This window comes from Hyla sarda, chromosome 1, assembly GCF_029499605.1.
Source record: "Hyla sarda isolate aHylSar1 chromosome 1, aHylSar1.hap1, whole genome shotgun sequence".
Classification (NCBI taxonomy): domain Eukaryota; kingdom Metazoa; phylum Chordata; class Amphibia; order Anura; family Hylidae; genus Hyla; species Hyla sarda.
The window spans coordinates 201,496,767-201,512,054 of record NC_079189.1 but is presented as its reverse complement, the minus strand read 5'-3'; the positions used below and the strand labels follow the sequence as shown (position 1 = coordinate 201,512,054).

Sequence of the window (15,288 nt, the reverse complement as noted above, 5' to 3'; positions counted from 1 at the left end):
GAAGAATTGTGAGAAAACCGTCACACACAGGTACAGACACTATATTACGAACTAAACTAACTTTACAGCCCCTGTAGCATAGTCAAATAAAAAAATAATCCTGGAATACCCCTTTAAGCATGCACATGCTGATGCATACATTGCTGTGTTTGCAGTTATTGTGTAGACACCTATTGCCCATAACACTTATCCTAACTGTATGTGTAATATGGTGCTATACGGATCAGTAGCATGTCCAGTCACAATGCTGCCAGACACAGCACATACAGTATTTCCTCTCCTGACTACCGCAGTTTATCTCTCATTTTTTCCTAATTTGGTTTTAGTCTTTTGTTAATATGATGAAGTGTTCTGTACATGAGCTTCAGCAAGTAACTGTGACATAGACATATAGTGATAGTACCCACTGAGCAGGGATCACACGCTGCTAATAGGGAACCAGTGAGTAATGCTTAACACATACTACCACATGCTGGACTGGTTTCCTTGCCATTCATATGCTGGCCATACCTCATGGGTTTTACTATCATACAGCCATTTGGACAGCCTGGCAGTTTAATACAGACCACAACCATATGTGGTGCATGATATGACATATGGACAAAGTGAGGATTATTCTTCCGGCCTTTCAGGCTAATCGCTCATCTTGACAAGCTTATGTTTCACACACTCAGAAATGCCAACCAGATTAATGTGATCTTTCACCACAACAAAATCAAGCAGAACCCGGAATCAGTTTTTTATATAGTGAAGGGATTATATTGTTGGCCAGCACATTGGTCCCTGCAAGCTACAGATGTAACTGTAAACCACAATAGATACAAAATAGGAGACATCAAGCATCAAGCTAGTGTATAAAAAAAGTAAAGATTTAAAGAATAAAAAACTGCCTTTTTTTCGGTGGTCTGCACCCCCGTTGCGTTTTTTTCTCTATGTGGACTCCTCCATTGCATGTATTATGCCCCATACCTTCACTTCACTTGTCTTTATTACAGTAGTGCCACCCGCAATTTCCTCTAGCTGTTGTGTATTGAGACCAAAATGAGCTTGGTCCTAAAGGGGTTAACAAACTAGAAAAAAACACACCAGCTTGTAAATGAAAGGTGTAATATAACCACGTAGCTATTGTGGTGGTTGATGGTGTGAATAAACATGGTGGACTATATGGGCAAAAGTTTGTGGACGCGTGACTATTCCACGTACAGTATATGAGCTTGTTGGACATCCTATTCTAAAACCATGCGCATTACTATGGAATTCTGCTGCTTTTGTTAAAGGGGTATTCCGGACATAAACATCTTATCCCCTATCAAAAGGATAGAAGATAAGATGTCTGATCACGGGGGGCCCGCCGCTGGGACGCCCCACGATCTCCCTGCAGCAGCCCGCATTCTATGCGTAGCTGCGTCTGCAGTCTCGGAAACCGCCGGGCTTCGGAGACGGGGACGTGACATCACGCCACGCCCCCTCCATTCATGTCTATGGGAGGGGGCGTTGCATTTCTATGCATACCATCAGTCAAACAAATAAAGATTGTCAAAGTGAATCATCCCTTTTGAATCTTTAATACATGCAATGTCGCTATCTTTGTGTTCCTAATTCATTGCAAGGCAAGGACTTTCTGGTAGTTTTCCTTTGAAGGGAAAGACATTGGCTGACATTTATCATTGTCTGTAGACTGTTTTTGTGTCTAGAAAAGGTGCAAAAAAGGCGCAAGCAGGGTTTATTTGCGCCTTTTTTGCTCCTTTTTGTTTACACATTTCTGCTGATTTTGAGTTGCAATCCACTGATTTTGGCAATAGACATGATATTGAAGGGTTTTATGAACTGCGCCTTTTTGTGAAAAGGCGCAAAAAAGGCGCAAAGCCAGTGAAAAGTCTCTAAAACTACACCAGCCCAGACCTAACTTAGATTTTTGGTGTATGTGAAGAGAGACATTTCAGAAAATGTAACCTGCACAAAATGTATCAAATGTTCTGTGACCATTTCATAAATTTGGTGATCCTACACATTATCAGCACACAAAAAAGGTGTAAAAAATGCTTCACTTACACTACAATGATAAATGCTTCACTTACACTGCAATGATAAATGCCGGCCATTGACTTCAGGAAAAATGGAAAATTGTTGAATAGCTTTTAAATCATATTATTCATAATACAAATATTCAAGGTTTCAGCATATTAGACAAATTCTGTAGGGACTGTATCTGTTTACATATGTAATGAATAATTCAAGATCAGAGGCTAAAAGAATATATTTCAAAATACTTTGCAAAGTATATGCTGTGTATGTCTGTGTGCTGCCACCCAGTGGTTGTGTTGAGTTATGGATTTTGCTAGCATGTCATAATATTTAATTGTAAAGTTCTGCAGCATTTGTTGGCACTAGATAAATAAAACAAAAAAATAATACTAATAGTATTTTTATTATATTTTACATTTATATTATATTATATTGTAGACACATCTGTACATCAAGACAGCAGCAGAATGAACAAGAAGATCACAAAGTATTAGATTCTTTATAGGGTAAACCATAATGTGTAGATGGGATCTTTTATACATTTTATTCATTTATTTTAGAGGTTAGAGTTCCTATGCATACAGTTGGTTCATAGATGTTATGATCTTATATTTCCAGCAGATGGCAGCATTTCTCTTCTTATAATTCACATGCATGTCCTGGGTATTCTAGCAGTGTGCGGTGTTGTTTCACACTTATAACAACACAATAAAAATGGATTATATTCTTTGGCTGTAATACTGAATTCAGTATTTCACTACAGTCATATTTAGCTTGTATTGGTACAGGATAGTTCTAGTTAAGGCAGAACACCTGAGTCCACTATAAAGTTGAGATTCATTCCATACAGATAAGTCGGTGCGTTTGCATTAATAAGCAATATTATAGGTAAAGATTATGTCTGTTGGCATTGAATCTATTATTTAAAAAGAAAGATTTTTGCAGGCCCCTCCTTCTAATATGAACTTACAGTACTTTGATACCACTTTCTCCTTTAGGATTCATCGCTGCCGATATTAAAGGGACAGGATCCTGGACACAACTGTACCTGATCACAGATTACCATGAGAACGGCTCCCTCTACGACTACCTGAAGTCAACCACACTTGATACAAAAGCTATGTTGAAACTGGCGTACTCATCAGTCAGCGGCCTTTGCCACCTGCATACTGAGATATTCGGGACAAAGGGGAAGCCAGCAATAGCCCACCGGGACCTTAAAAGCAAGAACATATTGGTGAAGAAAAATGGAACGTGCTGTATAGCAGACCTGGGATTGGCAGTAAAATTCATTAGGTTAGTAATATAAGAGAATTAGGTTAGTACATAATATGTTATTTGCTGGTTCACTGAAGCATAGCCAATGTCTTTGAACTCCCTCTTGTTCTCTGTCGTCTCGTACTCCTCCTCCTTCATTTCTCGGAGGCAGTGAAATGATCTCTTTTTTTCCTCTATTTGTCAGTGATTTTGAACACTGGAAGGATAGAGATAATGTGTGCGCCATTGTGAACGTTTGCGTATAGATGACTTAAACATTAGATGACTGAATAGCCAATACTTTATAACTCCCGCATTCTCAAGGAGAGGACATCTAGTTAGACAGCAGCAGAATTAACAGCGTCTACACAACATATGTACAGTTATTTATTCATGACCCAGCTGCTTAAATAATCCATACTGAAGGGGCCAGGCCATATTGTTTGCATTTACTGATCAATAACAGGGTCAGAGAGGCCTAAAACTCATCGTTGTACAGAAGGGTGAACTATGGAGTTAATAATAACCTTTCTGTATGAAAGTTACGATCCAAAGCGCAGACATCCAAAAATATATTGAAAGGTTACCTGGCTTCCAAGGAAACCGACCTTACTGTATATGGGTGGGAGGCATCAGGAAATCAAATTTTCCAATTTAGAACTTTTAAAGAGGACCCACGAACATATGCAAAATTCTGCTTGATTTTACTCACTTTTCTAACTTTCTATGTGCAATACATGATAAGTGTTTACAGAAACTGGGTCAGGTGATGACAATATCCCTGGTTAATAAACAATAATTCTGGTGATCCAGAGTGATGAAGAGGTTAATATTAATAACCATTATCCATGGTGGTCAAGAATTATGGTCATGGGTTAGTATCACATTTTTTTTTATTAGGGGGGGGGGAGTTGTTAACACTTCTAGGAAACCTGTCATCACTTTTAAGCTGCTTAAACCACAAGTCATTGGGGGTGGTCTTTGGCAGATCCTCCTGCCCCACAAGACTTGATAGAACTCATCATTGTGGAATATAGGGAAAGATCTATTAATCAAGGCTTTTCGGGCAGGAGACGACCCCAATGACTTGTGGTTCAGGCAGCATGAAATAGATGACAGCTTGCCTTTAAATTTAATGTCCACCCTTGCAGGTCATTTATTTTATTGGTCCAGTGTATGTAAAATGAAAAAGAAAGCATCTTCCTGAATGATCTTCTTTAAAGAGGTTATTCTGGGGAAAAAAGTGTATATTTAAAATAAAAGAACATGTAAACTTAAAGGGGTACTCAACTGGTGCCAGAGAGGTAAACAGACCTGTAAATGACTTCTATTAAAAAAATCTTAACCCTTTCAGTACTTATCAGCTGCTGAATATTACATAGGAAATTATTTTCTTTTTGGAACACAGAGCTCTCTGCTGACATCATGACCACAGGGCTCTCTGCTGACATCTGTCTATTTTAGGAACTGTTCCGAGCGGCATATGTTTGCTATGGGGATTTTCTCCTATTCTGGACAGTTCTTAAAATGGACAGATATGTCAGCAGAGAGCACTGTGGTCATGATGTCAGCAGAGAGCTCTGTGTTCCAAAAAGAAAAGAATTTCCTCTGTAGTATTCAGCAGCTAATAAGTACTGGGAGGATTAAGATTTTTGTTTATACAAGTAACTTTCTGGCACCAGTTGATAAAAAAAGGGGGTTTTGTAACTAATCCCCTATAGACAATAAATGGAGCAGTGGTTGAAAATGCATACTGCTGCTTTTCTATATCAATACACTAAAATAATGTTTATTTTCTGACATAACTTATAATAATGTCAATAGTAGGGCCCTCTAGTTTTCCTAAAGTGTCCAAATTGTGGGTCCACTTTCACTAGAAATCCCGGGGAGGACACCCATGAGCCATACATCTTCATTCTCCTGCTCTTCATGTACATTGAGCCTTAATATTTCCTTGTGGCTAATTGAAGAAATCTATGTATTACTTCAGAGCTGGGAGAAGAGGATACTCAGAACGTGTGTCCTCCTAAGCATTGCTGTTGGAAGTGGACTCCGAAACCAGTTTAGAAAAACTGCGGGGTGCCATCACTGACACCAGTTATCTCAGCAAATAAGCATTATTTCTATTGAATTTATATAGCATTTATGTAGATAACCCCTTTAAAAATGTCTTACTGTTTTTGTCTATAACTCCAATGGTCATACCAGATGTGTGGTATGAAGAAAAGGAAGTCAGGAGAGATAAAAGGGAAGTAGGGGACATTTTAGACGCATTAAAGCTAGCCAAATATTACTAAATAATAGTAGCTAGCCAAATAATACTAAATAATAAAGTTTTATTTTATTTTTTTGTTGAAGATGTAAAAGTTTTAATAGCGGTGCCTTATATAGGAAACTGGACCTATAATTTGATTCTATTTAAATTTGTTGTCTTATGGATAATACCCCTATCCAAATGCCCCATTAGAGCTTATGGATATCATAAAGGAAGCTCCCCTGCTTGAAACCCCCTATTATGACTCAGAATGTATAGTAGTGTAATAAATGATATATTTGACAATTATCTAAATTGCCACCATGTAATGCTACATTTCCCATGTATAGGGTCTGCAGGTGAAATGCCTGGCTGGCAGCAGCAGCTTCCTTTGGTGGCAAAAACACCAGAAAGAGGGGTTGTGTCTGCTAAAAGAAATCCTCACATTTATATTGGCCCAGAATTGCTACGTATTTTTTTTCAAAACAAATCATATGCTTTCCTTCAAAGAACCATCCAGTAATAGAATTATACCTGCTTTAATCTGCCAATGGTGGAAGTTTACTACATAGAATTCATACAACTGTTGTTGAACTCAGTATGCAGTGGGCACCCCTAGTGGCAGCAGGAAATTTTTGGTATTGCATTGAAAAATAACTTATCCCCTAACCAAAGGATAGGGGATAAGTTATAGATCGTGGGGTGGTCCAACCAATGGGACCCCACGCGATCTCCTAAACGGGGCCCCGGCAATCTGTCGGAAGCGGCCGTTCAGACCCGCAGGAAGCTGCGGCCAACATGCCCCCTCCATGTATCTCTATGGGATATATGGAGGGGGTGTGTCGGTGCTGCCCCATGCGGTGGTCTGCAAACCCCCATCCAGCAGACTGCCAGGGCCTGGTTCAGGAGATTGCGGGGACCCCAGCAGTCGGACCCCCTGCCATCTATAACTTATCCCCTATCCAAAGGGGCTCGCATCATACCCACATGGTCCCGGCTGCTATCAGCAGCCAGGACCTATGGCTAATGCCTGACATCACCGTTCAGGTAGATGTCCAGCATTAACTCTTTCGAAGTGGCGATCAAAGTTGATCACCGCGTCTCAAGTGAAAGTGAAAGCTTCCTGGCAGCTCAGTCGGCTGATCGGGACCATCAGGGTGAAAATGCGATGTCCCGATCAGCTAGGACACATCAGGAGGGTGCCTTACCTGCCTTCTGTGCGTCCGATCGGCTATTTATTGCTCCAAGCCTGAAATCCAGGCTTGAGCAATCGACCGCTGATACACTGATCAATACAATGCAATGCAGTGGCATTGATGAGTGTATTGAATCAATGTACTGTATGTTATAGTCCCCTATGGGGGCTATAACAATGCAAAAAAAAAAAGGTGAAAAAAAAGGTTAATAAAGATGGTTTGACCCCTTCCCTAATAAAATTCCTGAATCGCCCCCCTATTCCCATAAAAAAAAAAAAGAACAGTTTAAATAAAAACAAAAATACATATTGGTTTTGCTGCATGCATAAATGTCCGAACTATAAAAATATATTGTTAATTAAATCGCACGGTCAATGGCGTACGCGCAAAAAAGTTCCAAAGTTCAAAATAGCATACTTTTGGTCACTTTTTATAACATAAAAAATTTATAAAAAGCGATCAAAAAGTCCGATCAAAACAAAAATGGTACCGATAAAAACTTCAGATCAAGATGCAAAAAATGAGTCCTCACACCACCCTGTATGCAGAAAAATAAAAAAGTTATAGGGGGTCAAAAGATGACAATTTTAAATGTATTACATTTCCTGCATGTAGTTATGATTTTTTCCAGAAGTACGACAACATCAAACCTATATAAGTAGGGTATCATTTTAACCATATGGACCTACAGAATAATGATAAGGTGTCATTTTTACCGAAAAATGTACTGTGCAGAAACGGATGTAGAAATAGATTTTTTTTTTTGTTTCGCCATAGATTTTTGGGTAAAATGACTGATGTCATTACAAAGTAGAATTGGTGGCACAAAAATAAGCCATCATATGTATTTTTAGGTGCAGATTTGAAAGGATTATGATTGTCCTTAAGGGGTTAAAGGAAAACAGTGATCTTGTTCACCCACACTAAACCCAATACAATTGGTTATAGGGTGGGTGAACAGGAGACCGATGTGGGTCTCTGACTAATATAAATACCTTCAGTCCGATGCCTGGTCCCTCTGAAGGTCCTCTTCTATCTTCGCTGATTTGCGCACAGGAGGTGAGCCTGCCGGCTGAATATGAATATTCATTATCACTGGTAACGTGAGTGCTTGTGCCTACTGAGAGCTCACGTGACCATGAAAATTCAAATTCAGTCGGCGGCCCCGCCTCCAGCACGCAATTCAGCGAAGATAGAAGAGGATCTTCAGAGGGACTGGGCACCGGACTGAAGGTATGTATTTAAGTCAGTAACCCCGCATCGGTCTCCTGTTCACCCACACTATGTGGGTGAACGGGATGACAGTTTTCCTTTACCTTAAAGCAGTGTTTACAGACCTTTTTTGGCTCGGGGAACAATTTTTTTTGCGGGGAACCCCTACCGACATTGACGAGCAAAACAAGAAGGAAACAGTCGCTATGTACAATATCAATTCATCAGTGGTGGGTATGTAGTGTAGATTACAGTGCTGCTTTATACAGTTACTCACATTTGATGTCTTCTAAAACCAGCATAGTTCCTCTCTCTTTCTCTCTTTTCCATCTGGTCTGCGCCGTCATAACAATTTCTTCCAGCCACAATTCTTCACTGTTAAGCTTGAAAAACAAACCTATTAGGCTCTGCACTTTTCCAGCATCAGCCTCTAGATTCCCTTTTTAGAAGGGAGGAAGAATAAAGGGGCATACAGGTGTAAAGGGGTAACAGAGGGGTGTTTAATGGTGTACATGGGTGACAGGTGTGTAGATGAGTGTACATGGGTGACAGAAGGGTGTAAAGGAGTGTACATGGGTGACAGGTATGGAGAGGAGTGTACATGGGTGACAGGGGTGTAGAGGAGTGTACATGGGTGACAGAGGGGTGTAGAGGAGTGTACATGGGTGACAGAGGGGTGTAGAGGAGTGTACATGGGTGACAGAGGGGTATAGAGGATTGTACACGGGTGACAGAGGGGTGTAAGGGAGTGTACATGGGTGACAGAGGGATTTACATGGGTGATAGATGGGTGTACATGGGTGACAGGGGGGCGTAGGGGGTGAAAGAGTGGTGGACAGGGGTGACAAAGGGACAGAGGAGTGAATAGTGGGGGTTGGACATTGGTAATCGGGGGTAGACTGGGGTGGTGGTCAGAGGGGGGTGAACATGGGTGACAGGGGTGGACAAGGTGGACATGGATGACAGGAAAGTGGACAAGGGTGAAAGGGGGGTAACAGAGGGGTGACAAAGGGGGAGGAGACAGGGTGCACTACCTTAATTAAGTGGAGCTGAACCATCCTTCTGCCGGGGGGGCTGGAAAGAATCGATGGGCGGGGTAGAAACCGGGGGGCAGGGAACAGTCCTCCTGGGGGCTGGGAACAGTCCTCCGGGGGGCCGGGAACAATCTGCGTACTACCCCCCATTGCATTCATCCCCTTCCTGGCCTGCGCCTGTGACTCACTCACGGCACCGCAGGGGAGTGGGGGGCGCTGTGTGCGCAGTGTGCACGTACACGCAATGCACACGCAGGCTTCCCTTCCCCCCCTGCGCCGCCGTGATTCACAGGCACATAGGCCGAGGCGGGAGATTTAAAAATAAAAAAATAAAAAAATTGACTGCTTGAGCCTGCGGATCCCCCGGCAGTTCTCAACTGAACCCCAAGGAACCCCAGTTGGGAATCACTGCCTTTATGCCTTAAAGGGTTGTCCCTACTGGATCGGTGTACAGCATGAGACCATTGAGGTCAGTGATTGGCTGCAGCGATGATGTAGATAAATGGGGTACACCATTTTTGCAATCCTATAGATAAAGCCAGAAGGGAGGATTGGAGTGACATATCTGGATGTGTGAGCACTAAAGGGTTAAATATATATTTATTGAGTTTCTGCTTTAGACTTCTGCAGAACCCAGTATCTAAATGGTGGAGCAGATAGCTGGTGACATATAGAGTAGTTTTATACAGAGCATGGTTCTCAAAACTGGTCTCTCCAACAATTGCACATTGCTAAACCTGCGTTCATCTAGAATCCCTGTATAGAATATTCGTATGAAATTGACAGTCATTTACACAATTCCAAGCCACACAGCAAACAATGGAGGGTAATTCTGCCATCATATTACTGCTCTGGAAATGTGCCTTCATTTTCTTTACAATTTCTTCATTAAAGATTAATTTTATTATTCCACATCCACATCAGTTGGTACTTTCTCGGAAAATTGCTTATAAACTACATGCCTTTTAATTTAGGAATACAAACACTAATTTATGCTTCTTTTTCCCACCCCTTCCTCGAGTGATTCCATCCCATTAAAATCTAATTTAATGAAATAGGTATTAGGAGACATTTTCGCACTTTAAACAGCTCTGACATTAAGAAAAAAGCTAGCATAAAAAAGACAATAGAAGCAAATGGCTTGTGTTTTATTTACACAATCCAATTGTGCATCAAACCAAAATTCCCACTAAGCAACGTAGACAAAAGCTCTTGTTAACGGCTAATACAGAGGTATCGAGGCAGGGTCCTTTCTTTTACATCAAAGTATACTTTAGACTTCGGGAGAAGAAATCTGTTCCTGCGTTCTGTAAAGATTTTATTGTTGTAACTGTCGTTGGGGTATAGTCAGATGCTAATGCTATGTCAGAAACAGAGCTGATACCCACTGAGCACTATGTCTAATTTTGGCTGCACATTTGAATACTTAAATCTAGCCTGGGGAAAGGAAGTCTCCCCACTGTGCTCCTGGTTCACACTGGAACAAGAGAAGAACTATTGTTATTCCTCACGTTCCGGCACTAGCACACCAATGTAACTATGATTCTGACAGTAATTGATTTCTGTTTAGACTGATTGCATACACCCACACTTCAGCCTAAACATCCAGGATGAATATAATACCCACGGCATAATATAGCTCCAGCCATAGGGCTTCAAGGCACTTTATAATGTTCAGACATTTATTGCAGACGGACAGCTAAAAATAAGTGGAAATGGGTTTCAAAGTTATGTACTTTCATACAGGATTAGAAAAAACTTTTTCAAGTATTGTGTATTATATGCAGTATTTTAATAAATATATGTGAGAGTATATATATATATATATATATATATATATTTAAAATGAACAAAATTACGTTTTTAGAAAAAAAAATACTTATTTTGAAGCACCTCTGACAGTGATTACAGTTTCCAATCTTCTTGGATATGATAAGGTTTACACACCAGGATTTGGGGATTTTCTGCCATTATTCTCTGCAGATCCTCTCAAGCTCTGTCAGGTTGAATGGAGTCAGTCGGTGGGCAGCCATTTTCAGGTCTCTCCAGTGATATTCCATTGGGTTTATCTCAGGGCTCTGGCTGGACCACTCAAGGACATTTTACAGAGTTGTCCCTAAGCCTTTCCTGTGTTGTCTGCTTAGGGTCATTATCTTATTAGTAAACATTCCCCCATCTTTGAGACCCACAACACTCAGGTTTTCATTAGGAATATCTATGAACTTTGCTGCATTCAGTCCAATCTTAGTTTTATCAGACCAAGAGTCTTGTTTCTTACATTGTAAGAGTCCTTAAGGTGCTTCTTTGTAAACATCCAGGTGGACTTTCATGTTTCCTTTACTGAGAAGAGGCTTCATTCTGGCCAAACTGCCATAAAGCTCAGATTAATGAAGTGCTGCATTGATGGTTGACCTTGTGGAAGTTTCTTGCATCCACACACAGGATTTTTGAAGTTGAGCCAGAGGGACCATCATGTTCTTGGTCACCTCTCTTGCCAAGGCCCTTCTCCTCTTATTACTTATTTTGTGGGTTGGCCAGCTCTAGGAATAGTCCTAGATGTCCCAAACATCCCCTTCAGCAGAATTTTTGGAGAGATGTGTGCCTCTACACAATCCTGTCTCTGACCTCTACAGGCAGTTTTTCCCTTCTCATGATTTTTGCTTTGATGTGCATATTTAGCTGTGAGACCTCATATTTCCAGTTTAGGATGCCAAGATATTGGCCTGAGTGGCTACGAAGAGTGTATTTCACTGTGGGGGACCCAGTATGTCCATGCATTTTTTAAAAGCCAATTAAACAAAATAAGAACCGTGTAATACTTAAAGGGGTACTCCGCTGCTCAGCATTTGGAACAAACTGTTCCGAATGCTGAAGCAGGTGCCGAGAGCTTTTGACATCATAGCCCTGCCCCCTCATGACAAAACACCCCACCCCTCAAATCAAGTCTATGGGAGGGGGGTGACGACTGTCACGCCCCCTCCCATAGGCTTACATTGAGGGGGCAGGGCGTGACGTCATGAGGGGGAAGGGCTATGACGTCACAAGCTCCCGGCGCCAGCTCACGGGCCATGCTCTAGCGTTCGGAACAGTTTGTACCCCTTTAATGTGTCCTTGTGACGGTTCTGTGGGGGAATTAAACATTTGCTTTTGGGTTTTCCTCCAAATTACAGCTGATATTTTCAGAATGTCAACATGGAAAGAACATGCAAACTATTTGCATATATTGCCGATGGTACGATCTGCCAGGCAGCAATGCTAACCACTGAGCCACTATGTTCACTATAGACCAACCCAAATGTGCATAATTGTCTCCAAATGTGGGTAGCTGCCACTAGAACTGCACCTTGTTATATGGAACCACAAGAGCATTCTCTGGTACTATCATGGGCCAGTGTGACACTGTATGAGCATGTTTACCTTTCTGCATTGGCAGAAAAATCTGTGTACTATATATTTCTAAAGAATAAATGAGTGAAATGAGTAAATATCAATACCCTGACATCTTTTTATTTTCCCATTCCCTTGCAATTACTTGAACGTATAAACTTGCAGAGCTGCAGGGAATGTCAGATATCTGCAGTATTATACGGAGCACCTCCTGCAACATTTTTGGATTTTTTTTTTTGAGATAACAATATCAATGGCCTATTCTTAGACTTTCAGCAACCCTGAAAAGCTGTTTACTGAGACAATGCTCAATCAGATAAGCACAGGGCGTTCTTTGTGTATATAGAACCATAGACATTGTGCATTGCAGTCTGTTTTCTTCAACTTCATTCATTTCTTTATTATACATTTCAGTGATACCAATGAAGTTGACATACCCCCAAATACTAGAGTTGGCACCAAGCGCTATATGCCCCCTGAGGTTCTTGATGAGAGCTTAAACAGGAACCACTTCCAGTCATATATAATGGCAGACATGTACAGCTTTGGACTCATCCTCTGGGAAGTTGCAAGAAGATGCATATCTGGAGGTAACCGAATCAATATTATTATCTCACCTAATCTTTTATACATATGAACGCAGTAAGTAATTTAGCTTTACTGAACTCATTGATGCTCCATTTCTGATAACTGTGAGCTTGCACATCTATAACCAATGATTTGTGTCCGTAGGAAGAAAACTCTGTAATGAGCATTTGGCAAGGACACATAAGCACTGTATTTTCCTTATGGCATAATACAAGTTCTTCTCTCAGCTTGAATCCTTGTAAAAATAAGCCAAGAAGCAAAACAAAATACAATTTCATAAAGTCTTCTTTTTTTTTTTTTTTTTTTTAAAGGCATATTAGAGGAATACCAGCTGCCCTATCATGATGTTGTACCAACCGACCCGTCTTATGAAGACATGAGGGAAATTGTCTGTATCCGGAGGTTGCGACCCTCATTTCCGAACAGATGGAGCAGTGATGAGGTAGGGGAGGGGGATATGAAACTTAAATTTGATGTGATTTGTTTAGTTATATTATACATTCTACATTTTCCCATACCATGTTATTAATATATTTCTCCAATAAATAAGGATTATTCCAGTGCTCCTATAAATGACTTAGTTGTGCAAACTTCAGAATGATGAATGTTTTGGCTAACCTGGGAATTTAGATATCTTAGACAGTGTTTATCAAAGCATTGCATAAAGATTCTGTAGATGTTTTCATAGAAACAATAGAGGCAGTAGTTTTTTTTTTGTTTGCTATTCCTTGTCCAATTCTCCAAATCCCAATGTATCTTAGAAACCTGACACATTATGAAGCCTTTTAAAGTTGACATGCCTCCTCCGATAGAGAACCGGAGTTGGAGTACCGGAGTTCCCCTTTTAACTTAAAGGGGTATTCTGATGTGCCCAAATGTTTTAAGCAATGGTGGGGCTGTTCCGCCAATACTCCTCTCTCCTGCCTGTGTTCAAAATGATGTAGAATACAGATTAAGGAACAGGGGCTATTTATGGTTGGTTCTATCAGTAAAGAACATTTTATTGCATTTTAGAAATCTGACTAGAAAGAACTTTTCTCCCTAATATTCCTGGGAATATTACTTTCATAAGCACATCAAAAAGGGCATATGTTAAACAAGATGAACTCATATCAGGGACTTAGCTATGGGGGTACAGCAGAAATAGTTGTATCTGGGCCCTGATGCCTTAGAGGACCAAAGGTCCTGAACGAATGAAAGTAAGCTGAATGAATGTCGCTTTCCATAAAGATTGATTCTGATGTCTAGATCATCGTTAGAAAATTATCTCACCTTACTGAGCCTTTTTTTCTGCTTGCAGTGTCTGAGACAGATGGGAAAACTGATGACAGAGTGTTGGGCCCACAACCCAGCTTCCCGCCTCACAGCTCTACGAGTAAAGAAGACCCTAGCCAAAATGTCAGAGTCTCAAGACATCAAGCTTTGACTTGGTACATGACTACTTTGGAGAATACTCAAGAAAGTGGACTTTATTTTCTGTGACTGAAAACCCTTAAAAGAAAATGCATTTATGTACATTGAACATCTGTGTTTACCTCAAACACCACATCGTGACCAGTGGGGACTCAACAGTGACAATCTGGACAATCTGTAGGTTTCCATGACTAAGGATGGTGTACACAGTGAACATGGTGTCGATGTTGAAAGAATTAGCATGTTGCTTTCCGTGAAAGCAAATACATTTTTAATGTTTGAAACAAAAGACAGATTTCTTTAATCTTCTGGTAATAAAAACTGATGTAAACTGAATTTTGGAATGTGAAAGTCTAATGCAATGGCGTCTCCAGCTTCAATATTTGGGGAGGGGGGGGGGCACACTGGGGGCCTGGACTGGAGATAGAGGGTCAATACTAAAGTGCTTCATACTGTATATGCTGCCAGGATATAATGGTGCCAAACACTGTGCTGCCAGGATGTAATAGTACCATGCACTCTACTGTCAGGACATAAGAGTTCCACACACTGTGCTGCCTGGATATAGTGGCTCCACACACTGTGCGGCCTGGATATAGTAGTTCCACACACTGTGCTGCCTGGATATAGTAGTTCCACACACTGTGCTGCCTGGATATAGTGGCTCCACACACAGTGCTGCCTGGATATAGTAGTTCCACAAACTGTGCTGCCTGGATATAGTGGCTCCATACACAGTGCTGCCTGGATATAGTAGTTCCACACACTGTGGTGCCTGGATATAGTAGTTCCACACACAGTGCTGCCTGGATATAGTAGTTCCACACACTGTGGTGCCTGGATATAGTAGTTCCACACACTGTGCTGCCTGGATATAGTGGCTCCACACACAGTGCTGCCTGGATATAGTAGTTCCAAACAC

At 41.0% G+C, this 15,288-nt stretch overlaps 1 protein-coding gene across 13 annotated transcripts in view; it reads left to right on the top strand.

The window, feature by feature from the left end:
* Window positions 1-14,702, top strand: part of BMPR1B (bone morphogenetic protein receptor type 1B) — a 473,407-nt gene extending 458,705 nt beyond the window's left edge. For all 13 annotated transcript variants that reach the window (XM_056567256.1, XM_056567261.1, XM_056567325.1 and 10 more), the window contains 4 exons: window positions 3,024-3,321; window positions 12,780-12,955; window positions 13,265-13,395; window positions 14,254-14,702. In XM_056567256.1, coding sequence (XP_056423231.1) covers window positions 3,024-3,321; window positions 12,780-12,955; window positions 13,265-13,395; window positions 14,254-14,379 — 731 coding nt within the window. In that variant the 3' untranslated portion in view covers window positions 14,380-14,702. The remainder of the gene's footprint in view (window positions 1-3,023; window positions 3,322-12,779; window positions 12,956-13,264; window positions 13,396-14,253) is intronic.
* Window positions 14,703-15,288: the final 586 nt, after the last annotated feature.